This window comes from Eriocheir sinensis, chromosome 38 (assembly GCF_024679095.1).
Source record: "Eriocheir sinensis breed Jianghai 21 chromosome 38, ASM2467909v1, whole genome shotgun sequence".
NCBI lineage: Eukaryota > Metazoa > Arthropoda > Malacostraca > Decapoda > Varunidae > Eriocheir > Eriocheir sinensis.
The window spans coordinates 7,678,919-7,692,622 of NC_066546.1; the positions used below are offsets into that span (position 1 = coordinate 7,678,919).

The window sequence follows — 13,704 nt, forward strand, 5'->3', positions numbered from 1 at the left end:
TGTTTATATTGCAAAAAAGTGTGAAGTGCATAAAATGAAGTAATAAGGCTAATATATCATAACAATTGACCTGAAAGAAGTTTGTATCATCAACAGAGGTAACAGGTATGCGTGATAGAGGGAACTGATGGTAACTCTAACCTAACAGATTGACAGAAATAACACCTTGGCATCAGAGCACAAGCTGAGTCTCTCCCTGACCTTTGGGTGTGATGGAGAGGTCTGACTCCGATGACCGCCTGTTGATGGAGACCCCTGGCGTGCGGGCCGGGCTGGCCAGCTTCCCAGAGTGTGTTGGGGAAGAGTTCACCGCTGTTCCTCCACCCCCTGGCCCACCCCCGACCACTCCATTGGCCTGGGGGACAGGGGGGGCTGGGGTTGCATCAGGCTCTGGGGGCAGTGGACTCCTGGACACGAAGGGGGGGTAACAGCCGCTAGTGTGACGACTACGAGCTGAGTGCCGCTTGGGAGAGCCAACAGAGGGTGCCGAGCCTGGCCGGACCTCCGCAAGCATGTCTAGGCTAGAGGCGGGGCGAGGCGAGGGCGGGGTGGGGGAAGGAGGAGGAGCACACTTAGCACACACTACTACATCTAAAGCAGACTCAAGTGCTTCCTGATTTTCCATGCTCACACTAAAAGGAAAAGAAGGTGGAAGAAGAGAAGGAAGAACAGATAAGGTAAGTGGAGGAGGAGGAGGAGGGGGAGGAAGAAGAGATAAGGTGAGGGGAGGAGGGGGAGGAGGAGGAGGAAGACTAGTACTGGCACCTGTAGGAAAGGTGGAAGTAGAGGAGGAGAAGGATACTGATGTGAAAGAGGTGCATGATGCTGCCTTGGGAAGAGTCAGATCAGTCCCACCACTGCCTTCCCCAAGCCTCTCCGGAAGGGACGAGTAAGCCCCCTGGCCTCCAGAAGTCCCACATTCCTGTTCCAGGGAGGTGGGGAGTGCATGGTACCTTGCTGTGAGGACTGGAGTGGAGGGAGTGACTGCAATGGCTGGAAGGAAAGGATAATCGGGATTGGAGGAAGGTGAGGGACTGTTAGGATGGAGTAAATCTAAGGGGAGGATCATTGCCTTCATTCCTTGAGGCATGGAAGGGTCACTGTGTCCTCCATCAATGTCTTTGCTCCCTTCGTCACTGTTCACTGAGACAGGAGTGTTTTGGTGCTCTTGGAAGGTGGGCAGAGGTGGTGCCTTTCTACCAGCTGTGTGGCTTCCTGCCTCTCCTCCATCTATCATATGAAGATCATCTTGGTCATGGATGGCTCTCGAGAAAGTTCTTGACTTATCTTGGCCTGAAAAGGAATGGCTCTTGACCCGTGGGAGTGGAGCAGGGTTTTCTTCTGCCGCTGCCAGCTGACTATCACTGGTGGCACGGCACGGAGCCACTGGCAGGTCCAGTGTGGGTGCTTCCTCACCTTCATGGAAAGTTATGCTCTCCAGACTCTCCTCACTCAGGTAAAACTTCTGCTTTCCACTGGTGGAGGCAGCCCGGGCTGGTGGACCTTGGCCCTCATGGACACTACCATCAGAAGAAGCCTGACCTGAGCTGCAGTCTTCTTCGTCAGAGGACACCAGCTCTATGGGGGCTGGGGGCCGTGCTTTAGATGCTGCCAACTGCTGCTTGGCAAAGACACTCTTGTTTAGAGTAGGGTCAGAGTGGGCAGCAGACACCCCCTTGAAGGAGTACTCAATGCTTGTTACCTCTGGACCCTCCTCATCATCTCCCAAATCGGTCTCCTCCAGGCTCTCCACCTCCACTATGTCTGGGGAGTCTAGGTCCCACTCCTCCATTGCACCATCAGGGGAGGTAAGTGACTCCCTGATCTGTTGTTGCTGACCAGACCAGGCCTGTCTTGCAACCCTCCGGGAGTGGCTGCGGCCCTTCAGGAGGCGCCCTACACTCTTGGGACCCTTATGGGAGCTGCCAGGTCGGGAGTGGCTAGTGCCAGTGTCAAAGCTCTGTGACTTTTCCAGGCCGACACGCAGCCTCATGACGCGCTGGGCAGTGCGACGCAGCCCTGCCCTGAGAGACTCCAGGCTGTCGTGGTTGGCTGGCTTGCAGTGGGTGGAGGAGGACGCAGGGCAATGTTGGTTTGTCTTAGGCGCCCGAGCCTTGTGTGCCTTGGGAAGGCCCTGAGTGGGGTGAGGCCGGGCCATCGAGGCCTGGCGCTGCATGAACACCGGTGGGTGTTGTGTGAGGGAGGCTGAGGGGCGGCTCTTACGCTTTGTCAGTGGCATGAGTGGTCTTAACGGGAGCCCACGGAGCACCCAACGGCTACCACGCCCTTCCCGTCCCTCATGCCCTTCACCACCAGGGACCATGAGGTCCAACCACTGGGAGGGTGAGTTTGGGGAGGGTGGGGGAGCACCATGGTAAGGGGTACTATGGCTGACATGAAGGTTGTAGATAGGGTGGGCAGGAAACCAAAGGCAGGAAGGGGGGGCAGAGGTGGTGGAGAGCTTGTGAGCAGGGAGGTGCACGACAGAAATGGGCATGAGAGGATGTGAGGGGCTGGAGGAGGCAGCATAGATGTTCTCTAACACCAGACCCTCTTCCCTGGAGGATGTAAACATGAGGAAGAGTGTGAGAGTAAGAAAAAATGTGGAGGAATTGCATGGTGGGGGAAAAAATTTGGGGTTTCAAAAATGTGGAGAATGGAAAGAGGATGAAAAGTGGAGAGGAATTGCATGGTGGGGTAGAATATGTGGAGTTTGAAAACAAGTAAAACGGAAAGAGGATGAGAAGCAGGTTGACGTAAAAGAGAAGAAATTTGAGCAAAAAGATAAAGATGAGAAGCAAGCCATATTTAAGTTGTAGAAAGTACAGATATATTAAGAGGAATCAATGTCAGTTGTGAAATATTTTAAAGAGTTAGAGTATACAGATAATAATATATCAACCAATACAAGCAAGTCAAAATATTAGCCAGCAAATCACACCAAGAATCATACAAGGTTAGAAGATGATATTAGCAGGATTACATAAGTGGAGAAGGATGATAAAGAGAAAAGATGAGATCAAGATTAACATACTTAAGATACCATCAAGGCAGGCCAAAAATATCTATACACCTGATAAAAAAAAGTGAGAAGATGAAGTCCGTGAAAAATGCAAGTCGCAAAAACACAAGGAGCATGTTTTCATATATCACAGAAACTACTGAGAATATTAACTGCCCAGTGGCATCATCCATTACAATTAACATAGCAACAATAATAACAGTAGTAGTAGTAGTAATAATAATAATAATAATAATAATAATAATAATAATAATAATAATAATAATAATAATAATAATAATAATAATAATAATAATAATAATACCTGTTCTCTCAACTTGGTCAGATTCAAACCTGACCAGGAGTTCTAATCCATCAAGGGTGAGAGAACAATTTGTCACATGAGTAAATAATAGTAAATAATAACGATAATAATAATAATAATAATAGTAATAATAATAATAATAACAAAGTGCTAATACATACAGTGTCTTTATAGTATCCATACCAAACTCATCCAAAACTATTCAAAGCAAGCATAATAACACACAGCAATGATTTCTTAAGATGAAAGTGACACAACTTGTATGAGCGTTGCATCGAAAGAGAGAACAATGAGGGAACAGGACAGACTGAATGAGTGGCAAGAAGGAACATACGAACATGAAGACAGAGGAGAACACTGAACCAGAAATAAGACGGTGAGAAAACCATAGAAGGCAGAAAATAACAAGAAATATAGACAGAAACAAGACAGATGAGGACAGCAAGAATGAGTGGTGAGAAGGAAAGACACTGACATGAAGACAAAAGAGAACGCTGAGAAATGAGACTGTGAGAAGACCATAGAAATAAAGCCAGAGAAAATAACAAAAAATAGAGACAGCAACAAGAAAGAAGACGTAAGGATTCTGACATTTAGATAGTGGGATGAGCATTACGGCAAGGACAAAGAAAAAAAAAAAAAAAAGGAGACAGAAGTAGATTTTTGGAGATTTGAGACAGACAGAAAAAAAGCTGGAGACAGGAAAGCGCAGACCAAGAGACCAAGATGAAGAGAACAAACAAACACAAACAAACAACAACAGATACACAGCAAGCAACACTCCCACGAAACACTATTACCAGAGGAGTTAGTGGAGCAGAGGAGCGACAACACATTAGCCGAAAGTCCATGGAACGTGACACACCAACAAGACAAGCGACTCGGCAGTGGATGAGCGAGTGAGTGGCGTTAAGTGGACCTTGTGCAGCCTTTAGTACAATGCTTGATGTGGGTTGTTAAAGCCTCTCTACATTGCTTGGCCCTTATAAGTGTTTTGCCCTGAACCTAACAATTAGTTGCCAGTATGCTAGGGTATTGTTAGTACTCTAGAATGCATAATGAAGGAGTGAATGGTTGGCATGGTAATCTAATTGTGAGTATTGTTTGGGTTTCATATTTCTTCTTCCCCTAGCAATTATGTCCTATCTCTACATAAGCTTCAGGAAATCTAAGGTAAAAGATATATTTCTATGATGCATGTTATTTTTGCCAATCTAAAGCCAGCAAACAAACACAGGAACAAATTCACCTCCACACACAAAAATAAACTCAATCACACATACACACACACAGTTAACCCCTACACCCACACATTAACCCACACACACACACACACACACACACACATTTAAACATCCATCCAACCCCCCCAATACACACACAAAGGCACCCGTCCTATCCCACATTTCCAACACAAGCCAATACTCACTCCCTCTGGTTGGTGAGTTCCCGCAGGGGTGAGGGTGAGTGGGTGGTGCCCGCCCCGCCGCTAGTATCGTAGTGCAGCCTCACTAATGTCACCGCCGACCCCAACCCTCGCACCACAATGCCTGTCTCTCCCTCGAGGTCAAAATACTGCCGGTAGCTGAAAAGAAAGACAACCAGGGATATGAAGTCAAGTATAAGATTGCTTGACCATAAAACTTTACTCATTCTGCTTTTTTTCTTCATTAACATCAATGTTTTTGGAATAATAAACTTGGGAGAGCTTTGAGCACTAAAATAAACTTCAAGCTGGTATAAAAGATCCTTCCAAAGTTCTCTCCTCTTTTGTTTATGTTCTATCAATAAAAGGAACATAATCTGAGCCAATTCACCAACTCAGTATAAAAACCAAACTTCATCTGAATAATCTTGTGCATTAGTCAAACAACACATAACCAGAGCAAAAGAAAGAAGCACCACCCATTAAAAATAAAACATAAAAAAGAAACTTTCCTCCACCCCACCCCAAAAAGTAAAGCAACCAGCCTCTTACACAACCCTGAAAACATGCAACACCCTTCACCTGATCACAGCATTTCCTCCGAGCTCCAGCACCTTCAGGCCGATGCGTCGCTGCAGCTCCCCCGACAGCTTGGAGAAGAGGGTCTGCCTGGCCTCGTTGCTGGCCCGTGGCGTGCGGATCTTGTCTATCCACTGGTACTCAGGGTCGTCATTCACCACTAACTCCTCCACGAAGCCCACAATGTTCTGGCAGCGGTGCCCGGCAGGGATCTCTGGGGCTGGAAATCAAACACGGTTATTAAATCGGCAGCTGTAGTGGTTTTAAAATTGAATCAATATAGGTGCAACAAAAAGTATGAAAGATAATTTTGGCCTAACCCCTTGTACCCTAGGACATACTACATACATCTTAGGTTACCAGGAAAATAACCCAGTGCCACATATACATCCTGGGTTCACTGAAGGATATCCCAGAAAAAAAAAGGATAATAAAAGATCAAATAGCTAGTAGCAGTTTGATTTTTTATCTCTGGGTCTGGATATTAAATAAGGTTATTAAAACAGAAGCTATAGAGACTTTAAAACAAAGTCAAAATGGGTGCAAAAAGAAGTATTAAAGATGGTTTTAGCTTAACCCAGATTTACCAGATTGTTGTACTCAAAACATTGCATTTGTCAGTGTTAGAGCCCAAAACTGTCATACCCACACAAAAAACAATATCTAATTAAAGTTAGTGTTTAAACTATTAGAGATTGACATTTTTAGCAGTATGTAGTTACAAGTCAAAAATTGAAAAATACAATGTACCTACTACTAAGTTCAATTATCTGGCTTGACCTCATCTACCTCAGGACATACTACATACATCCTGGAATACAATAAATAAAAAGACTGTCCTCTCAAATCACAACTTTGATGGACTTACTAAAGAAGAACTGGACTCCACACGACGACTGACGGAACCTGTTGAAGTCTGAGAAGAGGTCCACCTTGACAACAATATTGACCTCTCCTCGTATACCATGCATTGTGTCGTAAACAGGAAGCCAACCAGACATGACGGCTGTTCCTGGAAAAGAATAAAACACCAATCAGAAGATATTTAGGGGATTAGGTGCAAATAAATCTAATGAAGAAAAGCCAAAGACAGGGTAATATTGAGGAAGAATGGGCTGTCTATAGACGAGTTTACCTACACCATACAGAGCTGAATCAAGTGAGGTTAGAGACAATTAGAATAAAAGTTAGGTTCGATGAGGATAGATAGGTATGGTTGTGTAATTGATATGGTTTGTTAGGCCTAACCTCCCATGCAAGTGAAATGGGGATGAAATAAAGGTGAAGTTAAAGATGGGGGCATATCGTCACCCTCATAAAATAATCGCCTAAGTCATTTTTCAGCAATTTCCAGGTTTTTGTCTACATTAATTTTTCAACATGTGACGTCCATTTTTGTATAGTTGCCTTCGTCATTCAGGGTTTGTGTTTTCTAGAATTGGCTTTTTCATTTCTGCCTAAATCTTAAGGCAAATGAGATGACAACAGTTCTTTTATGATTTACTGTAAAGTAGAAAATAATGACTTAGGCGGGTTGTTGAAGAATGTGACAATATGCCAAGCTGCAAATGGCCTTGGTGCTCACACTGGCCCTTGAGTTTGTGGTAGGTGAAATAGGCAAGCTTGCAATAGGTAAATTACTTCAACTGATTGCCAAGTCATGTTCCTTATTACCCAAAAATGTACAAACACACACATACCTGGCTGGGAGGGGTCATGGGGCCGCTGGGAGGAGGGGTGGGAGGGAGGGGGTAGGAGCAGGGGATTCAAGTCCACGTAAACCTTCCCTATGGCATCGTTGGCAGAGTAAGTGTCGTGATCCATGAGGCGGATCTGGAGGGGCTCATCCTGAAGCTCTTGATCATCCACCTGTGGGGTCGGAAATGCAAGATAATTACCACCAACCACAAACATAAGGTTGTTTTCGTTCCTCCTTCATGTTAAAAAGTGGCGATAAATTTGACCTGCATTCAATAAAAACCAGAATTATAACTGCAACTATGAAGAAGAGTACATTTTTTTCTGATATTTTAAAGGGAATTTGAGCCTGCATATTTTTGGCAATATAAACAATACAAAGAGTCATTAAGGGTGGAGATTGAAGTCATTACATATCTTTATGGTAATAATAATAGGGATAGAAATTAACTGAGATTACCAATGAAGTATACCCATTAATGAAGAGTTTTCTCATTCAGCAGTCATTCAACTAATTCATTTTACTCCACCATCATCAATAGTTCTCTCTCTCTCTCTCTCTCTCTCTCTCTCTCTCTCTCTCACCTCAAATCTGAACCACTCTGAATTCCACTGCGGGTTGAGGCTCTTCCTGAACACTTCTGTCTTGAAGGTCACCTGGCCCAGCTTCACCTCCACGTAGGCGTCTGTTGTGTCTGATGACCTGTCCATCACCGGCAGGTTGCGCCCCGCCAGGACACGAACCTTGACCTTCCCCGGCATAGTGGGAACTTAGTCTGTGGAGGAGGACGGGAGTGACTGAGTGTGTGGGTGGGGGTGGGGGGTGATGAGAGAGAGGGCTGGAAAAAAGATTGGAGAAGGACAAGGATGATGAAAATTAAAAGTGATAGCAATAATAATAATAATAATACCGGTAATAATACAAAAGATATTACATTAACCCGGTAGCAGCGGGGATCATGTTTCTTAATGGTCCCCCCAAGCGAGAAAAATGAGAAAAAATCACCCCTCACACAAATCATTTCATTATATATATATAAGCATTTGTGATCAGATTATTTATCATCTATTTTGGGGGGTTTAAATCATGGCACAAATTTTGCCCATCACTGCTACACGGTAAAGCCACAAATTTGGCCCGTCGCTGCTACCGGGTTAAAAAATGATACTTGACAATTAACCCCTTCAATACAAGCAGACAAAACATAACCTCCATGCCATATCCTGGTTTTACAGACTACGTAGAATAGTCCAATGACCATGACGCACATACAGCGTCTCTAGGATATGGTTCGAGAGATGAAATGACTCATATACTGCGTCATGGTACTGAAGAGGTTAAAGCTATAATACTAGTCAAGAAAGAAATGATAAACAAATAAATAAAATACACCGCAGCCTCAATAAACTGACTAGCAAATAATATAGGCAATGCGATACTACATTAATCGACCTAATGTCAAACAATTTCATCGCAAAAAACTAACATCAAAATTCTTCAAAAAAACATTCCTACAAAAATGAATCATCTCATTCTGTGCCATTTACTAACTTTATTTTACAGTTATTACTCAACTAACTCACTGAGCTAACTACACATTATATGGTACAAAAATAAATACAAAACACTACATTTCAGTTATCTCCTTTTCATTCGAACTAATACTGACCAGACCTTTTCTTAGCATCATCTGTATATTAAAATGAATGCATGTAACAACTGAGAGACATACTGGGAAAGTAAACCAATGGCATCTAACGGAATAAATTCTTCACATGTCATCGAATACTGAATACTGAACCACTACCCAAACCTTAACACCATGTATGAATCAGACTTAATACATGTACTACAACCGACAGACAATACGGGAGTAAATAACACCCAACAGACTAAAAAATTCTTCATACTTAAGTCATCCAAACTGACACATCTCTCGCATACATGACTTAAATTTCAAGGTCAGTCCCTCAATGTGATCTTCTGTGACAGTTGTGATGAGAGGGAGCGGGGGGGAGGTGGGGGGACAGCTCCTTGACATAACACCCTATTATCTCAAGGCAAAACTACTTGTGCTGATCTGTCCCTTGAGTCTTGCATCACCATGAACTCCCTTCACCTCGTTCCTTCAGAATCACACCCATCCTTTGATTTTATAAGATTCCCGTCCAATGAATCACGAATGAGGGACAAATTACATGCTTTTTAAGACTTGGGTTTGAGGTGAGGCCCATGGTCTTCCCTCCCTCTCCCTCCCTTCTTTTTTTTTTTCTTCTTTTTCTCCCCATTCACTTTATTTTTTCACTACTACTATACCTGTTAATTCTCCTTTCATAGTTTACACACTTTCTTCTTTCTATTTTTTTTCTTTGCACACTTCCCTTATCATTTATCATTTTGTACCTTTTCTTCTTCTCTGCCTATTACTTCCTTGCATCTTTCTTCTTTCCTTATCCTATCTATTCTTTTTACCCCAGAATAACCTCAGTTCACCTCATTCTAAGATATGCTGAAGAAAAATGTGGGCGATCGCTTACATGGGTTGTTCCAAGAGCCTTTCAATTTCACTTTTTGGGGCCTTTTCATCTATTAGCATGTTAAAAAGAAGCCAACCAGATACACACAAAACATGGATAACCCAGTAAATTGTAATCATGTAAAGGCTATGTAGGGCATGTGGTATGTGTTTAATAGGAAGAAAGTGTAAAATAATGCGAAACCGTGTGTGTGCTGTCACGAGGGCCATTTCATTTCACTTTCTTGGCCTTTTCTATTATCAGCATATTAAAAAGAAGCCAAGTAGACGGAAAAACAAGGATAATACAGTAAACAATGACGGTGAAAAATAGAAATGCATCGTGTGTGTGCTGTCACAATCGAGGGCCATTAAATTTCCCTTTCTTGGCCTTTTCTATTAACAGTGTATTAAAAAGAAGCCAAGTAGATGCAAAAACAAGGATAATACAGTAAATAATGACGGTGAAAAGTGGTTATGTAGTGTAAAATATTTGTATACAGTGTGAAAATGATGCAAATGTGTGTGTGTTGTCAGTAGGGCCATTTCATTTCACTTCCTTGGCCTTTTCTATTATCAGTGTATTAAAAAGAAGCCAAGCAGATGCAAAAACAAGGATAATACAGTAAATAATGACGGTGAAAAATGGTTATGTAGTGTAAAATATTAGTAGAAAGTGTGAAAATGATGCAAATGTGTGTATGTGGTGTCAGTAGGGCCATTTCATTTCACTTCCTTGGCCTTTTCTATTATCAGTGTATTAAAAAGAAGCCAAGCAGATGCAAAAACAAGGATAATACAGTAAATAATGATGGTGAAAAATAGTTATGCATCATAAAATGTCTGTGGAAAGTGTGAAAATGATGCAATGGTGTGTATGACCTTTCTCTTCACCTGTAATCATGTATTACCAGCATATTAAAAAGAAGCAAAGCAGATGCAAAAACAAGGATAATAAAGTGAATAATGACAGTGCAAAAAAGTTAAGCATCATAAAATGTTTGTAGAGAGAGAGAAAATTATGCAAACGTGTGTTGTTACAAGGGCCATTTCATTTCCCTTTTTCAACCTTTCCTATTAACAGTGTATTAAAAAGAAGCCAAGTAGATGCAAAAACAAGGATAATACAGTAAATAAAGATGCTGCAAAAGAGTTAAGCATCATAAAATGTTTGTAGAAAGAGAGAAAATTATGCAAACGTGTGTTCTGTTACAAGGGCCATTTCATTTCCCTTTTTCAACCTTTCCTATTAACAGTGTATTAAAAAGAAGCCAAGCAGATGCAAAAAGGAGAATAAAGTGAATAATGACGGTGAAAAATAGTTATGTACCGTAAAATGTTTGTAGAAAGTGTGAAAATGATGCAACGGTGTGTGACCTTTCTCTTCACCTGTAATCACGCGTTGAGGCCCAAAGGTAAGGAGTGACATGACAGGCTCCAGCACATGTCCACCAAGCCCTGTGTCCTTGCTAGACGGCATGGCAACAAAACAACAAAAAAACACATAACTTTCAAAACACAACACACATGCAACACACACCTGCCCCCCACACCTGCCCTGGCCTCTACCACACCTCCTGAAGCACTGTGTCACCTGTAGCGGCTGCGGGGGGAGGAGGGGTCATTGGAGGGCTGTCTGGAGGCTGTCGTTGTCTTGGGGAGAGGGAAATGAGAGGAAAAGTATCGCACGTCTCCTCCTATGCCGCCGCCATGGCTGTCGTCTGCTGTGCCTGTGTGTGTGACCCGCCGCTGCCAAAACCCGCCCAAAAGGTAGAAAATAGTCCAACCCGCGGCAGGGAGAGCAGTTATTAGTTTTGACATGTGACTGATGTGAAATTGAAAGGCTGTGCAAGTCCTAGGAGTGTGACCCGCCGCCGCCAAAACCCGCCCAAAAAGGTAGAAAATAGCCCAACCCGCGGCAGCTAGGAGGAGCAGGAAGTTTTGACATGCAAGGATTGGACGTGAAGTTTTGATATGGGATTGATGTTGAAACGGTAAGGCTGTGCAACTTCAATCGCCGCCCCCAAAACCCCTCTAAGGCCGCCTTCACATGAGCAGTTTTTTCCCGCGCGATTCCTCTGCAGCAGTGCACAGAATAGTTGTCAGTTTGTCGGTGTGTGCTAGAGATAGAGGACGTAAAGAAGACAGTGATCTATGTGTATATAATGAACAGGGTGTTAAAAAAGAAGAGACTATGTAAATGGTGGACCCATCACCCAATAACAGCTTTAGGCATTATATTCTGACGTAAAAGCTTAAGAAGAAAAGTTTTTCAATTATTTCCGCATGTCATCTACATTGGAAAAACGTATGAGCAAACTGAACCTCTGCCACAGATTACCCACAACTCGGGGAAAAACCTCCAGTCTGAAGGGCTCCATAGATTTCTAGAGTATAAGCCGCCTGGCGCCGCGCGGGCTGGCAGTGCACGCGCGCCGGTAAATCATTGCCGCGCGGGAATTAAGCCGCGCGGCCAGTAAATCATTGCCGCGCGGGAATTAAGCCGCGCGGCCAGTAAATCATTGCCGCGCGGGAATTAAGCCGCGCGGCCAGTAAATCATTGCCGCGCGGGAATTAAGCCGCGCGGCCAGTAAATCATTGCCGCGCGGGAATTAAGCCGCGCGGCAATCATCATTGCCGCGCGGGAATTAAGCCGCGCGGCCAGAATCAGTGCCGCGCGGGAATTAAGCCGCGCGGCCAGTAAATCATTGCCGCGCGGGAATTAAGCCGCGCGGCCAGTAAATCATTGCCGCGCGGGAATTAAGCCGCGCGGCCAGTAAATCATTGCCGCGCGGGAATTAAGCCGCGCGGCCAGTAAATCATTGCCGCGCGGTAATTAAGCAGCGCGGCCATGAAATCATTGCCGCGCGGGAATTAAGCCGCGCGGCCAGTCATCATTGCCGCGCGGAATTAAGCCGCGCGGCCAGTAAATCATTGCCGCGCGAATTAAGCCGCGCGGCCAGTAATCATTGCCGCGCGGGAATTAAGCCGCGCGGCCAGTAATCATTGCCGCGCGGAATTAAGCCGCGCGGCCAGTAAATCATTGCCGCGCGGGGAATTAAGCCGCGCGGCCAGTAAATCATTGCCGCGCGGAATTAAGCCGCGCGGCCAGTAAATCATTGCCGCGCGGGAATTAAGCCGCGCGGCCAGTAAATCATTGCCGCGCGGGAATTAAGCCCCGCGGCCAGTAAATCATTGCCGCGCGAAATTAAGCCGCGCGGCCAGTAAATCATTGCCGCGCGGGAATTAAGCCGCGCGGCCAGTAAATCATTGCCGCGCGGGAATTAAGCCGCGCGGCCAGTAAATCATTGCCGCGCGGGAATTAAGCCGCGCGGCCAGTAAATCATTGCCGCGCGGGAATTAAGCCGCGCGGCCAGTAAATCATTGCCGCGCGGGAATTAAGCCGCGCGGCCAGTAAATCATTGCCGCGCGGGAATTAAGCCGCGCGGACAGTAAATCATTGCCGCGCGGGAATTAAGCCGCGCGGCCAGTAAATCATTGCCGCGCGGGAATTAAGCCGCGCGGACAGTAAATCATTGCCGCGCGGGAATTAAGCCGCGCGGCCAATCATCATTGCCGCGCGGGAATTAAGCCGCGCGGCCAGTAAATCATTGCCGCGCGGGAATTAAGCCGCGCGGCCAGTAAATCATTGCCGCGCGGGAATTAAGCCGCGCGGCCAGTAAATCATTGCCGCGTGGTAAATAAGCCGCGGGGACAGTAAATCATTGCCGCGCGGTAAATAAGCCGCGCGGACAGTAAATCATTGCCGCGCGGTAAATAAGCCGCGCGGACAGTAAATCATTGCCGCGCGGTAAATAAGCCGCGCGGACAGTAAATCACTGCCGCGCGGAAATTAAGCCGCGCGGACAGTAAATCATTGCCGCGCGGGAATTAAGCCGCGCGGCCAGTAAATCATTGCCGCGCAGTAAATAAACCGCGCGGACAGTAAATCATTGCCGCGCGGTAAATAAGCCGCGCTGACAGTAAATCATTGCCGCGCGGTAAATAAGCCGCGCGGACAGTAAATCATTGCCGCGCGGAAATTAAGCCGCGCGGCCAGCGTGTGGATGTTATCACTGAACTTCATTGATTTCTAAACCGCGCGAGACAAAATCGCTCGCGTGTGAAGCGGGCCTAAAGGGTAGAAAATAGCCCAACC

General features: G+C 45.2%; 1 protein-coding gene across 8 annotated transcripts in view; it reads right to left on the minus strand.

The window, feature by feature from the left end:
• LOC127008621 (C2 domain-containing protein 5-like) overlaps positions 1 to 11,297 on the minus strand; it is a 28,747-nt gene extending 17,450 nt beyond the window's left edge. For 3 of the 8 annotated variants that reach the window (XM_050880866.1, XM_050880867.1, XM_050880861.1), the window contains exons 1-7: positions 11,140 to 11,297; positions 7,615 to 7,805; positions 7,032 to 7,200; positions 6,200 to 6,343; positions 5,335 to 5,551; positions 4,756 to 4,911; positions 202 to 2,558 (exon numbers count right to left, since the gene is read on the minus strand). In XM_050880866.1, the coding sequence (XP_050736823.1) occupies positions 202 to 2,558; positions 4,756 to 4,911; positions 5,335 to 5,551; positions 6,200 to 6,343; positions 7,032 to 7,200; positions 7,615 to 7,791 (3,220 nt within the window). In that variant the 5' untranslated portion in view covers positions 7,792 to 7,805; positions 11,140 to 11,297. Of the gene's footprint in view, positions 1 to 201; positions 2,559 to 4,755; positions 4,912 to 5,334; positions 5,552 to 6,199; positions 6,344 to 7,031; positions 7,201 to 7,614; positions 7,806 to 10,875; positions 11,015 to 11,085 lie in introns of all 8 variants that reach the window. The other 5 variants (XM_050880862.1, XM_050880869.1, XM_050880868.1 and 2 more) reach the window with 5 other exon arrangements.
• Between the last annotated feature and the right edge of the window lie 2,407 nt (positions 11,298 to 13,704).